Source organism: Muntiacus reevesi, chromosome 1, assembly GCF_963930625.1.
Source record: "Muntiacus reevesi chromosome 1, mMunRee1.1, whole genome shotgun sequence".
Lineage (NCBI taxonomy): Eukaryota > Metazoa > Chordata > Mammalia > Artiodactyla > Cervidae > Muntiacus > Muntiacus reevesi.
This window is the reverse complement of record NC_089249.1, coordinates 23,011,423-23,026,832: the sequence shown is the minus strand read 5'-3', so window position 1 is coordinate 23,026,832 and position 15,410 is coordinate 23,011,423. Positions and strand designations below refer to the sequence as shown.

Here is a 15,410-nt window from a genome sequence, read left to right as displayed (position 1 = left end):
ACATGGAAACAGTGACAGATTTTCTTTTCTTGGGCTCCAAAATCACTGCAGATGGTGACTGCAGCCACAAAAATAAAAGATGCTTGCTCCTTGGAAGAAAGGCTATGACAAACCTAGACAGTGTGTTGAAAAGCAGAGACATCGCTCTACAGTCAAAGCTATGGTTTTTCTAGTAGTCACTTATGAATCTGAGAAATGGACCATGAAGAAGGCTGAGCCCTGAAGAGTTGATGCATTCGAATTGTGGTGCTGGAGAAGACTCTTGAGAGTCCCTTGGAGAGAAAGGAGATCAAACCAGTCAACCCTAAAGTAATTCAACCTTGAATATTCATTGAAAAGACTGATGCTGAAGCTCTAATATTTTGGCCACCTGATGTGAAGAGCTGACTCATTGGAAGACACCCTGATGCTGGGAAAGATTGAGGACAAGAGAAGTAGGCGGCAGAGGTTGAGATGATTGGATGTCATCACCGACTCAATGGACATGAGTTTGAGCTTGCTCTGGGAGATAGTGAAAGACAGGGAAGCCTGGCATACTGCCGTTCATGGGATCACAAAGAGTCAGACACGAGTTAGCAACTGAACAACAAGTATCAAAGAAGGTATGTTCACCGAGTAAACCATAGATGAAAGAGTTATTTTTTAATTCTTTAGACGCAGAATGATAAAGAACACATTCACTTCCTCCTTTGCATATTCTATTTAGGAATACTGAAATTATTACTAATGTTAAAACTATTTGGTGGGGAGGTGGAATATTGTCCTGGTTTACTATTTTGGTATATATTTGTTCTACACAGAAAAATTTTCCTTGAAATGAACAAATATCACACTTGTTTAAGCCCCTTCCTTCTCAATGGTTACTATACTATTCTTTCCACCCCCAAATATTATTATATCTTAGAAAATGGTATCATTTTCATAAAAAGAAGCGTGTCATTTTTTTCATTGGAATTTTTTTCTTGTTTGTGTTGATGGAGAAAGAGGTAGATTGTTATACCTATAGCTCATTGTGTTATATATATGTTTTCCCTCCTCTCTGTAAGAATTGATTACTGAAACAGAAATGATGAAATCTAGGCCAGTAAGCATCAGACAACTGTCAGCTTGCTGAGTTTATAAAAGAGATAAGATTACTGAAAACCAGGGTAACCAGCTCCAGGAAAAGGGTCATATAGTTAGTAGAAGACATGATTCTCACCCCATTTTCAGGAAGTTAGGAAAAGGATTAAAAAAAAAAAAAGGAGATGATTCTGTTTGATTTATTGAAACATGTATAATTGTATATTATTTTATCCAAAATGTTAATTAAAGAGAAAAAGGATACTGTACTGGTTTTCAAAATTGAAGTAATTCTTGTAATAATTAAGCATTTATGGCATATTATGTTTTCTCAGATAAAGAATTTCTGACCTATTTGAGAAAACCTGTAGATTTTAGTGTTTTGGAAATGGTCTGTTCATATTCTGTTAATTGAGTGGAAGACTTATTAGTAAGCAGATTATATGTGGTATATTAATGCTAGACAACTATTAATGTAGCAGTCTAAGTTCTGTAACCACCTTTTGCAGATTTATGATGAGAAGCAGTGCTAGTAATGGAAAAAGCTAGAGTCTGGGTACCAGTTATAAAATCTGATCAGCCTTGTTACCCCAGGCCAGTAATCACTTAAGTTCTAGTCTTCATAGACATAGGAGGCAAATAATGATCTATCTCAGAGGTCTGTAAAGAAAAAAATTCATCTAAGATCAAATGAGATACAGTGCGTTTGTTAACTGAGAAGATGCTTAAGTAATGCAACATTATATTAATGTCATTTGTTGGCTTTTTTGTTGGCTTTATGTCTCACCTACTACCTCTGAATTTTAGTATATCTTTTATCACTCATTATTAGAAAATCTCTTTTATAGCAAGCGATGTATCTCTAGGAATTAGTTTTAAATTTAGTATTTTCCTTTCTCTGTTTAGATAAAAAATTTCTATGTCATCTCTAGTAGAGTTTGGAATGCCTTAGTCATATGCAGATCCATAGATGTTTACTAAAGCCATATTTTAAAATCACTTAAAATTAAAAGAACCTCTTGAATCTTGGATATTGGACTTCTGCAGGGCACAGAACAAGTGTCCAAGGTAGATAAAGGTCTCTTGGTTAAGGTTCAGCCCAAATTTGACGGATCTCTTTAAAAAATTTGGTAATGGTAAAGATTTTTTCAGCAAGAACTAGGATTTTTTGCTTAGGAACAAATATCAGTGAAATACTGAATTCTATGAATTCTTTTTCTACAGTGCCTCCAAAGCCACTACACCTGCAGAATTTACCTTCAACCAATATTCACCAAACTCCTAGGCATAAAGCTTTATCTAGTGCAAAACCAAGGATGGAGGAAGTTAAACCTGCCTCTGCTTGTGTCTCAAAGGAAAAGCCCAGTAAGGTATCAGATCTCATCAGTCGCTTTGAAGGAGGCAGGTAAGAGCTAACTTAAAATGGGAGAAGGCTGAGGGGAGACTAAAGCTGATTTTTGAAAAAAATGTATGATAGAGATGTAGATTTAAAAATAAAAAATACAGTTTTTTATTGCATTAGGTGTGGTAGGCCTTTAGAAAGAGTGGATTTTTAAAATGCTGATCTTACCCTTTTTGTCTTTTCATACTGTCCATGGGGTTTTCCAGACAAGAATACTGAAGTGGTTTCCATTTCCTTCTCCAATGTAAATTGTCAGAATTCTTCACTATGACCTGTCTGTCTTGGGTCGCCCTGTATGGCATGGCTCATAGCTTCATTGAGTTACACAAGCCCCTTAGCCATAACAAAGCTGTGATCCATGAAGGGGACAGAGGAGCCTGGCATGCTGTAATCCATGTGTTTGCAAAGAGTCGAACGCAACTTAACGACTGAACAACAGTCTTCCCTATGTGAATTGTCACTTATCATGTTTGTTTGCGTGCAGGGCCCTCTGCCCCAGCCTTCTCATCACTCAGCACTGCGCACACCTTGCTTCCTCTGTCTGTGTGCGTCACTCCATGCGTTGTTGCTTCTTGTGGGTGGTCATTCCATTGGTCACTGGATATCTGGGTTGGAAGGGCAGGAAGTTATAGCTGTCTGTTTCTCATTTCATATGCTTGAATGAACTTCTGTGGGCCTGTTCCATCTTTTCTTTCCATTTTATTTCATATAGATCTGTATCCATTCAGTCTGTTTTCCCTCGCCCCATACACCTATACTGTTCTAGGTTTGTGAAGACATACTGGCAGTAGCAAAATTTATGTTAAATCTCTGTTTCTATTTATTAGATATAATTTTTTATTCTTTAGCTCTGTTTAAAAAAAGTAGCTGAAATGTAAATGTTGAAAAGATGAGAATAAACTCACATAAGTTACTTTTCTACTTATATGATCCTCAGTTGTTTTTTCTTAGAATTCCCATCACTGACTTAAATAGAATTTTGTTTTTAATTTATCAGAAGGATTTTATTGTATGTCACCAAAACTCTATATATAATTAAACAATATATTTAACTTCACTTTCATTCATGAAGCCAAATATTTCCATTTATTCTAGTGTAATATTTGGGAACGGTTATCCATTAGGTGATTTCATTTTTTATTTGCAGGACATATTTTTATTTATGCAGTGAATCATAGCTTGGAAATACTTTCAACATCTTCTAGAAATTGTGACCAAATGCAAAACTGTAATGTCCCTCATTTGTGAGACTATATTTAATAACAAATTCTGGAGAAAAGTAGTTCAGAAGCCTGTCTTCATTTTTTCACTCTTGATCAATTATGGAAACTTGTCATAATATTTAAATTTCAACATTTCACTCTCTGAAGTAGGATTTTTAATACCTTTGCTATCTTAAATTATAGTAATCTTTACTAGAAAAGATTGTTTTCTATGGCAAGTTGATTCTATAGCACAAAGTGATGTGCCTCATGTTTGCAGATTCCCAGGTCCATGTCCAGTGATTTAATAATAAAAGGAGGGGGGATGGGCCCTGACCCCAATTCATATTACATGCTAGAGCCTGTATCCTCAGATTTGGGTATAACTTTGGGAAGCCCCAAATGGGTCAATACTCCTCACTATTTTGGTAATCCAGTGTTATTTCTCTCCATACACAAAAAGTACAGTTTTTCCATATCAGTTATTTTTTCAATATATTCTTCCAAGTCAGTTTTCTTTTACAGTTAATAGATTCAAAGCCTTTTTTTGATGAAAAGCTTGAAGATTGGCTCTAAGGAAAGATGTGCTATAATGTATGACATTTTAAGCAAAATTGTTCTAAGAGCAGGTAGGCTGTAATGTGAGCATTTGGACCAATCTGGTAAAGGGATGTACTTGTGGCAGAAATCCACTGCCAGTACAAAAAAAATTATATGTTTTTAATGAAGTATTACCCATAGAAACAGGCCCTGGAAAGTATCTGAATGGATTTCTGTTGCGTTGTGTCTATAGGACTTGAACGGGAAGTTTTTATTTCTTGTTGAGTGAGGTTCATGTACCTGTAGTGTGGCTTCCCTCGCCACCTTATCCTACCTGATTCTCCCATGCATACCCTCTGGATGTCACTTATTACAGGAGGTTCTTGCTTCTTGTTCACAGCAGTCCTTTCCAAAAATCCTAAGTTAAGTCCAGAGTTTGGTTCAGAGGATCTTCTGAGGATCTTTCCACTGTGTTGCTGGACACTAATGTGTTCAGGTAAAGGACAGTTTGATTCATATCTTGAAGGGCTTTTGGAGAAATTTGTTGTTGATCAGTTGTGTCTCTGACTCTTTGTGACCCCATGGACTGCAGCACGCCAGGCTTCCCTGTCTGTCACCAGCTCCCGGAGCTTGTTCAAACTCATGTCCATTGAGTTGGTGATGCCATCCCACCATCTCGTCCTCTGTCGTTCCCTTCTCCTCCTGCCTTCAATCCTTCCCAGTGTCAAGGCCTATTCTAATGAGTCGGCTCTTCGCATCAGGTGACCAAAGTATTGTAGCTTCAGCATCAGTACTTCCAACAAATATTCAGGACTGATTTCCTTTAGGGTTGACTGGTTTGATCTCCTTGCAGTCCAAGGGACTCTCAAGAGTCTTCTCCAACACCACAGTTCAAAAGCATCAATCCTTTTGCACTCAGCCTTTTTTATGGTCCAACTCTCATATCTGTACATGACTATTGGAAAAATCATAGCTTCGACTGTACGGACCTTTGTTGACAAAGTAATGTCTCTGCTTTTTAACACGCTGTCTAGGTTTGTCATAGCTTTTCTTCCAAGGAGCAAGCATCTTTTGATTTCATGACTGCAGTCACCATTTGCAGTGATTTTGGAGCCCAGGAAAATAAAGTCTCTCAGTTTCCATTGTTTCCCCATCTTTTTGCCATGAAGTGATGGGACCGGATCACGTGATCTCAGGTTTTTGAATGTTTAGTTTTAAACCAGCATTTTCAATTAGGCCTAAGGAATACACTCCTAGAAGGCAGACATCAATGGTGGAGGGTGTCACATTTACTTACACTAGCAACCTCCAACTTTTTTTTTTTAAACACCAAAAATATTTCATGTTGTGGTATAGCTGATGAGCAATGTTGTGATAGTTTCATATGAACAGCAAAGTACCTCAGCCATATATATACATGTATCCACTCTCCCCCAAACCCTACTCCCATCTAGGCTGGTACATAACATTGAGCAGAGTTTCATGTGCTGTACTATACGTCTTTGTTGGTTATCCATTTTAAATATAGCAGTGTGTACATGACCTTCCCAAAGTCCCTAACTATCCCTTCCCCCCAGCAACCATAGGTTTGTTTTCTAAGTCTGTGGATAACCTCTGACTTTTATAAGGCATTTTCCCCTACCAAATTTTTCCTTCCCTTCTTGTGATAATAAACTTCACTGTGTTTTTTGTCTTCTCTGACTGCTTTCTTACCATTTATTAGCCACATTACATTAGCCATGTTATCTAGGTTTCTTAAGCCTGTATTGTGGGGTCCCTTCTTTGGAATTATTTATGATATAGAACAAGATAATCTATGTAAAGGGCTTAATGTAGTTTCTGGCACTTAATAAATGTTAGTTGGTATTATTGAATTGTTCTGGCACTTAATAAATGTTAGTTGGTATTATTGAATTGTTATTATTATTGCTGTTATGATCATCATCACAATTAGTTATTCTATTGTTCCTCCACTTTTTATTGAGCACTGTCACATACCAAGTGCTGTGCTAAGAGGTGGGAATAAAGCAGAGAACAAGATGGGTACATTTTGTACTGTCACAGAGTTTTGGTGTATTTTAATTTTTTCTCATTAGGTCATAAGAATCTCTTCAAGACTGAAGTCCAGAGTTTTATATTTTTCCTTCCTGGAATCCTAGATTAAAGTACTATATTAGGAGAAGGTAATGGCACCCCACTCCAGTACTCTTGCCTGGAAACTCCCATGGACGGAGGAGCCTGGTAGGCTGCAGCCCATGGGGTCGCTAAGAGTCGGACAGGACAAAGCGACTTCACTTTCACTTTTCACTTTCATGCATTGGAGAAGGAAATGGCAACCCACTCCAGTGTTCTTGCCTGGAGAATCCCAGGGACGGGGGAGCCTGGTGGGCTGCTGTCTATGGGATCGCACAGGGTCGGACACAACTGAAGCGACTTAGCAGCAGCAGCAGCAGCAGCAGCAGAAAGAACAAATTACCAATATAAAATTAGGTTTAATGTCTTATGCAGGCAAATGTACTTGAAGCTGAAACTTTCTATTAACTTTATGCTAAATCTCTCTTAACCAATTGTGGATGAGAAGTGGCATTACCACTGTATTAGTTTTCTGTTGCTCCTGTAACACATTACCATACATTAAATAAGCATAGAACAAGACAAATTTATTATCTTTTTCTTCTGTTTGTCAGAAATCTGACACAAGTGTCTCACTGGACTAAAATCAAGGTGTCAGCAGGACTCTAGTTGTTTCTGCAGGTTCTAGGGAAGAATCCACTTTCTTGCCTTTTCTAGCTTCTAGAACCTGCCTTTTATAGCATGGTCTCTTCCCTCCATCTTCAGTGCCAACCATGGCAAGTCAGGTCCTTCTTAAACCATATCTCTATAACCTTTATTCTGTCATTGCATCTCTCTAGCCATAGCAAGGAAAATCCTCAGCTCTTAGGAACTCACGTGGTTTGATTGGGGCCACCCAAATAACCCTGAATAATCTCCCCATTTCAAGATCTGTAACCTGAATTACTTTTCCAAATCCCCTTTGCCATGTCAAGTTCACAGGTTCTGGGATTAGGACATGGACATGTTAAGTGGGCCATTATTCTGTCTAACATAGCCACATTGGAGAGAGGTCTCTTTCCACTTAATGATAATGACCAATGACATATTCTTACCAATTTGAAAAAGCAGCTGGAAACTACCAAATTCAGACAAACCTAGGCATCTTGTCCAGAATCAAGCAACATATCAAAAATCTTGTGTAACTTTTGAAGGAAGACATGGTATAGAGCAAGTGTTAGAGATTGCTTATTGTGTATCCAATTTGTATTTGGAGGTTAGTGTTAACAGTGTTGTAGCAATTTGCCCCTGACTTAAAATAGCGATCTTAATGAAATAATTATATTTTCCAAAACAAAAATGATTATTGGCATTGTCACATTGTTTATTGTAAATCTCTTCAATGCATGGCTTAAGGGAAGACAGGTAGATTCTCATATCTGCTTCTGTATTCAGTCTGTTGGAATATTTGTTTTCATTGACATATAGGAAGAAAAATCCACCCTCACAAAGATATGTTGTCAGATATGTATTAAAGAGTACTTTAATAACCTTAAAAAAAAAAAAGTACTATATTAGTATTTCCACAGAAGCATTTCTGTATACTGGCAGTTAAACTTAAGCCTCTTTGAGGCGACATTTGAGCAGAAACATGAATGATGGGAAGAAGTAAACCACACTACTGACTTGGGGAAGACTGTCCTGGGCAGAGAGAATTCCAGCTTAGATATGCACATTTGCTTATTGGGTATGGGAACAGCAAAGTGACTAATATGACAAGAACACAGTGAGTGAGGCGAGAACAGAATTTAATGAGGCCAGAGCTAGTAGGGGCTAGAGTATAGAGAATCTTGTAGGTCATGATTAAGATGCCAGATTTACCTTCAAGTGTTCGGGGAAGCCCTCACCCAGAGTTTGAGCTCTGTGGCCTACCTGGGGCTGGAGGGGATCTCTGTGGAAGCAGAAAGACCAGTTAGGATGCTGTGGCAACACATGCAGTAAGGTTTTTGAGAAATGTGTCTGCTTTCCAGAGACAGATAATCTTTGGTTTCTAACCTGTTCATAAATTGAGGGCTGACTATACTTGTCTATAAAATGTTAAGAAAGTAAAAATCTTGGGATAAGGTGGCCTTATTAAATATATTCCTCACCTCTAAGTCTTTACTAATTAACTATGTTAATAAACAACCCAAGGAAATGTTTCCTTCCAAACCTATAGGTAAAGCTCAGACTTATCGTCTTTATTTAAATGTTTGAGTGTAGATAACATCCTGAACAACTGAGAGCTACTCTACTAGTCTTTATCTAAGTTTCTAAAACCAAGGGGGACGGATATCTTCACTAAATATCCCTAAACAAATGGAATAAATTTGTTTTTATTCTAGAACTTGTCCATGCCAGCATTTTCATACTTCCTTTGTGTTTTATCTTTTAGTGCTTTATCAAATTACAGCGATTTGAAAAAAGATTCTGCTGTGAACCCAAATGCTCCTAGAACCCCAGGAAGGCATGGATTGACAGCCACATCTCAGCAGAAACTCCTCTCCCAGCACTCACCACAGAAGCAGGGAAATGGTACAGATCAATCTCAGGGTGAACAGACTTGTGTGGCAAATGGTATGGTAGCAGCACAAAACCAGGCGGAATGTGAGGAGGACAGAGCGGCCGCTCTTAGCCCAGATACTCCTATTCAAACTTCTGAACCCTTGCCCGATACAAACTTAATGAATGGAGAAAAGCAAGAAACAGCCACAGGCCCGGCATCACCCACAACAAATAACTGTCATGAAGAGCCTTCTGACAGTAGCTGCAGGACTTTACATGCCAGCCCTGTGCTCCCCCTGGAAGAAGAAAGGACAGACACAGAAGCCAAGGTACAAGAGAGGGAAAGTGAAGAAAGCCCCCTAGAACTGGAACAGCTGGACCAGCACCATGAGATGAAGGTAAAGCATAAGTAGGAGGAAGCACTAACTATTCCACTACGCTTGGAACTCTATCTTATAGCACTTATGTGTTGAAGAAGTCTGATCACCCTCACCACCAGTTCAGCAGTTTTCAAACTCTAGCTGCTGATGCATGTTTTCCCTACTCTGTGAGGAGACACTTCACTTTTTCTTCTATATAATTTCTGTTGATCTCTCTATTATGATTTCAAGATTCAGAATAGTGTGAAGACTTTGATATAGGAAAATCACAAACATAGTGTTTATATTTACATCAAAAATTGCTCCCCATCAACATATGGGCATCCCTAATAATAAACATAGGGCTGCATCCCTAATATTTATGGTCTGAGTAACAGGAAATTATTTAATCCTGAAAATCATCTTAGTTCAGTAGTTCATTTATAGAAGAAAAAATAGTCCCGGGAAGCTTAAATGATGTTCCAGACTCACAGTAAAAGCCCAGACACCTTGTGCTTTGACACTCAGGCCAATATTGTGTCCTGACTCAAGAAGTCCCAAGCATAAATGCCTAATTGCAGTAAATGTCAGGGAATGCAGCAATCATGAGTGATGGGCTAATGAGAGGTGAGACTGTATCAAACTAGAAGTTCATTTTCTTTCTGAACAGAGCAGCAGTTTGACAAGCCACCTGAATGGCATTTCTAAGCTAATAAAGGGCTGATTTGCTGATGAAATAATATTCATAACCTACCTGTACTACAGCAGAAACTTTTATACCACTTCACTAACAAGACCACTGCATTTGTATTCTTTATTTGTGCCAATTTAGTGCTTTGGGAAGATCAATAAGTGTGACTTTTACACATTGAAAATTTAGAATTTGAAATTTCAATTCCATTTGGAATTTCTTGGATCAGAGATGCAATATAAGCATTATTATAGAGTTCCCTGGAGTGGTGAGTTGTTTATAATTCTGAAGACAAGGAAAAAAGGTTTCCATTGTTTAGTCTCTCTTTTTGATTATAAATAATAATCCAGGTAGGAGAGTTGAGAATTGAAAATTGGACAATTATAGGAAAATTTGTAAATAACAAATCCAAGTCCTAAATCTGTTTAGAATTTTTTTTTTATGATACTGTGTCTTAAGTGGCACTACCATAGGCAAAAATTCAAAAAAGCTGATACTAAAATATTAGAGTAAAAATGATTGATTGATGTGTTCAGAACTTTACAGTGAAATCTGTCTTATAGTTCAATTCACAGTGACCCTGAAAAATATCACATATGGGCAAAGTGCCAGAGGTTTAATTTTAAATGCTGACTCTGAAGCAAAGAAAGTTTAAATGGGGAAGTGGGTGGGAGAAAGTGAGTCATCCTTGGCAACAATATCTGAAACATTAAATAAACAGGACCATACAAAGTGAATCTCTTTACATCTCAGTATAGTAGTAGATTTTAGTGTCTCTGTGCTTAAATTACTTTGAACAGAAGAGAATTTTAGAACCAAAGAACTCAAGACTACTATCTGTCATTTTACAGTTGGGATGATGCCACCAGCAAGTATCAGTAAAACAGCAAGAACTGTTTTTATTAAGGAAAATATTTTAATTGGTGATGATGTCTGTGGTTGCTGGGTACTACTTTTTTCCCCCCTGTCGTGTATTATTGTGTATACATTTTCATAGATGTGTCTTGCATGGTTTGGGAGAGACTTAATTGGGCTTCCTATTACATTAGTGAAACATGTACATCTGGTCTTTTTCCTAGTGGGCATTTAAGCAATAGTTGGCACATGCTATATGAAGGAAGAAAAATTAAATTTTCTCTTCAGGGCTATTGATTCAAACACTACATGAGTCCCCCATCTAAAAAGGACTATAGGATTTAATTTCTACATGGTGATGATGTGCTCTCCTTTATTGCTCTAATGCTTGTTACATTGCCTTTCCTTATTCCAAAATGCAAAGATAAATGTTAGCAGTGTTAGGAGGATACATTTTATGTTAAGTGTTCAGTTCATTTCAGTTCAGTTGCTCAGTCGTGTCCCACTCTTTGCGACCCCATGAATCGCAGTACGCCAGGCCTCCCTGTCCATCACCAACTCCTGGAGTTTACTCAAATTCATGTCCATCGAGTCGGTGATGTCATCCAGCCATCTCATCCTCTGTCGTCCCCTTCTCCTGCCCCCAATCCCTCCCAGCATCAGGGTCTTTTCCAGTGAGTCAGCTCTTCACACGAGGTGGCCAAAGTATTGGAGTTTCAGCTTCAGCATCAGTCCTTCCATTGAACACCCAGGACTGATCACCTTTAGGATGGACTGGTTGGATCTCCTTGCAGTCCAAGGGGCTCTCATATTTTACTACAATTTTTAAAATAAATTAAAAAATTTTTTGGTTAGTAGTATATTGTGGACCAAACAATTGGAACCAGGAAATGTTGTGTTTTTTTTTAATTGAAGTATTGTTGCTTTCCTGGAGAAGGGCATGGCAAGCCACTCCAGTATTCTTGCCTGGAGAATCCCCATGGACAGAGGAGACTGTCAGACTACAGCCCATGGGGTCATAAAGAGTCAGACATGACTGAGCAACTAAGCACATAGTTGCTTTACAAGGTTGTGTTCGTTCCTGATGCTAATAAGTTGTTTCAGTCATATCTGACTCTACAACCCCATGGACTGCAGCACGCCAGGCTTCCCTGTCCATCACCAGCTCCCGGAGCTTGCTCAAACTCATGTCCATCAAGTCAGTGATGCCATCCAACCATCTCATCCTCTGTCGTCTCCTTCTCCTGCCTTCAACCTTTCCCAGCATCAGGGTCTTTTCCAATGAGTCAGTTCTTTGCATCAGATGGCCAAAGTATTGGAGTTTCAGCTTCACCATCAGTCCTTCCAATGAGTATTCAGGACTGATTTCCTTTTGGATGGCCTGGGTGGATCTCCTTGCAGTCCAAGGGACTCTCAAGAGTCTTCTCCAACACCACAGTTCAAAAGTATCAATTCTTCTGTGCTCATTTTTCTTTACAGTCCAGCTCTCACATCCATACGTGACAAAGCTATGGAAAAACCATAGCTTTGATTAGATGGACCTTTGTTGGTAAAGTAATGTCTCTGCTTTTCAAAATGCTGTCTAGGTTAGTCATAGTGTTTCTTCCCAGGAGCAAGCGTCTTTTAATTTTATGGCTGCAGTCACCACCTGCAGTGATTTTGGAGCCCAAGAAAATAAAGTCTGTCACTGTTTCCATTATTTCCCCATCTGTTTGCCATGAAGTGATGGGACCAGATGCCATGATCTTTCTTTTTTGAATATTGAGTTTGAAGCCAGCTTTTTTCACTCTCCTCTTTCACTTTCATCAAGAGGATCTTTAGTTCTTCTTCACTTTCTCCCATAAGGGTGGTGTCATCTGCGTATCTGACGTGATTGATGTTTCTCCCAGCAATCTTGATTCCAACTTGTACTTCCTGCCACCCAGCATTTTGTGGGATGTACTCTGCATGTAAGTGAAATAAGCAGGGTGACAGTATTTCATACAGCAAGCCAAATATAAGTGTAAAGATGTTTACTTTTTAAGATTAACGTTCATATAAATAATAGATTTAATATTAGTCTCTTCTTCCACCAAAGATGAAAGAAATCATGTAATGAAGTGGATGAGTAGATGAAGATGGTATCCAGAATGTGGAGATTTATATAAACACGAATTTTTTAAAAACTTACATATTTATTTCCTGCTTATTTCCTGTTTTTTAATTGCCATTTTACTACTTTTTTTATAAACCTTTAGGATTTATAACTTTTGAACATACTGAAAAATTAAGATAATTATCTCCTGGGGGAGGAAATATGATAGAGAATCACATTCAGAAGTAAATTGCAAACAGAAACCCAGTGGTGTAATCCAAGTTAATTCCCTTTTCCTATTTTTCCTTCAGTTTCTTCTAAGTTTAATTGTAATTCTTAAAATTGTTGATTAATTTATAGAGTGTAATATGAGTTATCAGAGTTTTCTGAGAGTTAAAACATAATGCTTACATAGGTTATCCATTTCTTATGGACTACAAGTTCTTTTATAATCAAGCTTTATTTTTATTTTAAATTAATTTTTATTAGAGTATAATTGATTTACAGTGTTGTGTTGGTTTCTGCTGTACCCCAAAGTGAATCAATTATACATATCCATATATCTATTCTTCTTTAGGTTCTGTTCCCATATTTAGGTCATTACGAAGTATTGAGTAGAGTTCCCCATGCCGTACTGTAGGTTTATATTAGTTATCTATTTTATATATAGTAGTGTATATATGTCAACCCCAGTCTCCCAATTTATCCCCATTCCCCAATAAAACTTTAAATTTCTTTTGGTTCACATCTTGAAATATAAAGAGACAGCTTTTGTGGTCTTGTTAGATTTGAAAACAAGTAGAAAATTATTCCTATATTTCTTCTCTTGCCCAATCAGCTTTTAATTCCAAGAAAGTGAAAGGCAGCACAAATTATCCAGCTTTACTAATCAATATTTCATTGTTGCTAGTATTATAATGAAGGTTCCAACTAAAGTCGTAGGCATTTAAAAATGGCACGTAGGATAATGGACAAGTTTCCCCACTAACGATGTGGATAGTTCATAAAAACTTGTTTACATTGTGGTGACTAAACAGTATGTTGGAAAGTTCTAAGAAAGAAATGAGAAAAAGTGAACTTCAGAGAGCCTAAACCTGGAAAAAAAAAATGTCTACTATCGTTCACTTTAAAAATTCAGTATGCAGGACTTACTTTTCTAGGTCCTGGAGACAGAAATGAATAAGGCAGGCCCTTTCCACAAAGTCTCAGTCTGCTGAGGGGAGAGAGACATGAGTCAATCACCACGATGTGGTACAATAAGGGCTTAGGAAACAATATGAGAAAACAGCCGTGCCTGGAGGATAGCTGGTAAGGGGAAGGCTGCTAGCATGATTGGACTTGAAGGAGCAGTGGGAGGTGCTGGCGGTCCAAAATAGAAGGGAACAGGGGGGTAGGGAAGAGGAGTGCATCTAGGCTGAGCACAGGGCTGAGAGTAGAAACAGGAGGGTAGTTGCCATGTCTAGGTATTTTTCTGGCCTCATAATAGAGGCCAGAAGGGCTGGTGAAACAAGTGTTGAGGTAGAAGGATAGACTTAACAAGAAAATATAAGCTAAGGATAAATTGCAGTGGGTTTGTGTGCCTACGTTGTATTTTTTCCCCCGAAAGCACTGGAGATTTTTTTTTTTTGAAGATTTTTTTAAAGTCTGAATGAAAATTAATAATCCTCATAGAAAATCAAGAAAATGCAGTAAAGCATTGAGAATACAAAATTCCCTGGAGAAGGAAATGGCAACCCACTCCAGCATTCTTGCCTAGAGAACCCCATGGACAAAAGGGCCTGGGGGTCTATGATCCATGGGGTTACAACTTAGCAACTACACCACAACCACCATAACAACAAACCCACAATCAGGCAGATTATGATTCAGGGAAATACCTTTTCATGAAAATGTGGAATAAAATGGAGAATGAAGAGACCTAGCAATGTGGAATGTAGAGTTTTGTAAGAAATTAAAATGTGCGTATAGAATAATAGTTGTTAATATTCAAACAATAAAGTCCATGGCTAAAGGAAAAAAAAAGAGAGAGGAATACAAAATCACTCATAGTTCTACCACCTAGAGAAACGTGTTTTGATATCTAACTTATTTGCATTTATTGAAGTGCTTTGATATCTAGCGTATTTTTCTCAGCTGATTTGAAAAAAAAAAAATTCCAATAGCATAATATATGGTCATCCTGCATCCTGTTTTGTAGAATAGGTATTTTCCCATGTTATTTCAGGCTTTCCATAAGCCTAATACTAGCTGGTCTAAGAGGCATTTAATTAAAGCATGGAAGTGACATGATTGTACATCTGTGGGTTTTAGAAAAATGACTCAGATGAAAGGAAAAACAGATGGAGCAGGGTACATGGTTAGTAAGCAACTGTTGTATTCCAGGTGTGAAAGGAAAAGGTCCTGGATGAAGCAGAGGGTTAGGGACAAGGAAGAGAAATTTTTGAGAACTGCATGACTGGATATAGGGAATGAGTCATGTTCATTCCCTGTAGCTTCATCCAATGAAGTGGCAGATGAGATGGTGTACCATTTACTGAACTATAAAGGAATAGAAAGAACAACATATTTGGGGGCAATAAAATTAATTGACTTTATAGACATAATGAATTTAAAGGACTTTTGCAATGTC

At 37.9% G+C, this 15,410-nt stretch overlaps 1 protein-coding gene across 4 annotated transcripts in view; it reads left to right on the top strand.

Annotated features, from left to right (window-relative positions):
- Positions 1 to 15,410, top strand: part of FGD4 (FYVE, RhoGEF and PH domain containing 4) — a 234,412-nt gene that overhangs the window by 157,751 nt on the left and 61,251 nt on the right. For all 4 annotated transcript variants that reach the window (XM_065939562.1, XM_065939578.1, XM_065939570.1 and 1 more), the window contains exons 3-4: positions 2,287 to 2,467; positions 8,693 to 9,200. In XM_065939562.1, coding sequence (XP_065795634.1) covers positions 2,287 to 2,467; positions 8,693 to 9,200 — 689 coding nt within the window. The remainder of the gene's footprint in view (positions 1 to 2,286; positions 2,468 to 8,692; positions 9,201 to 15,410) is intronic.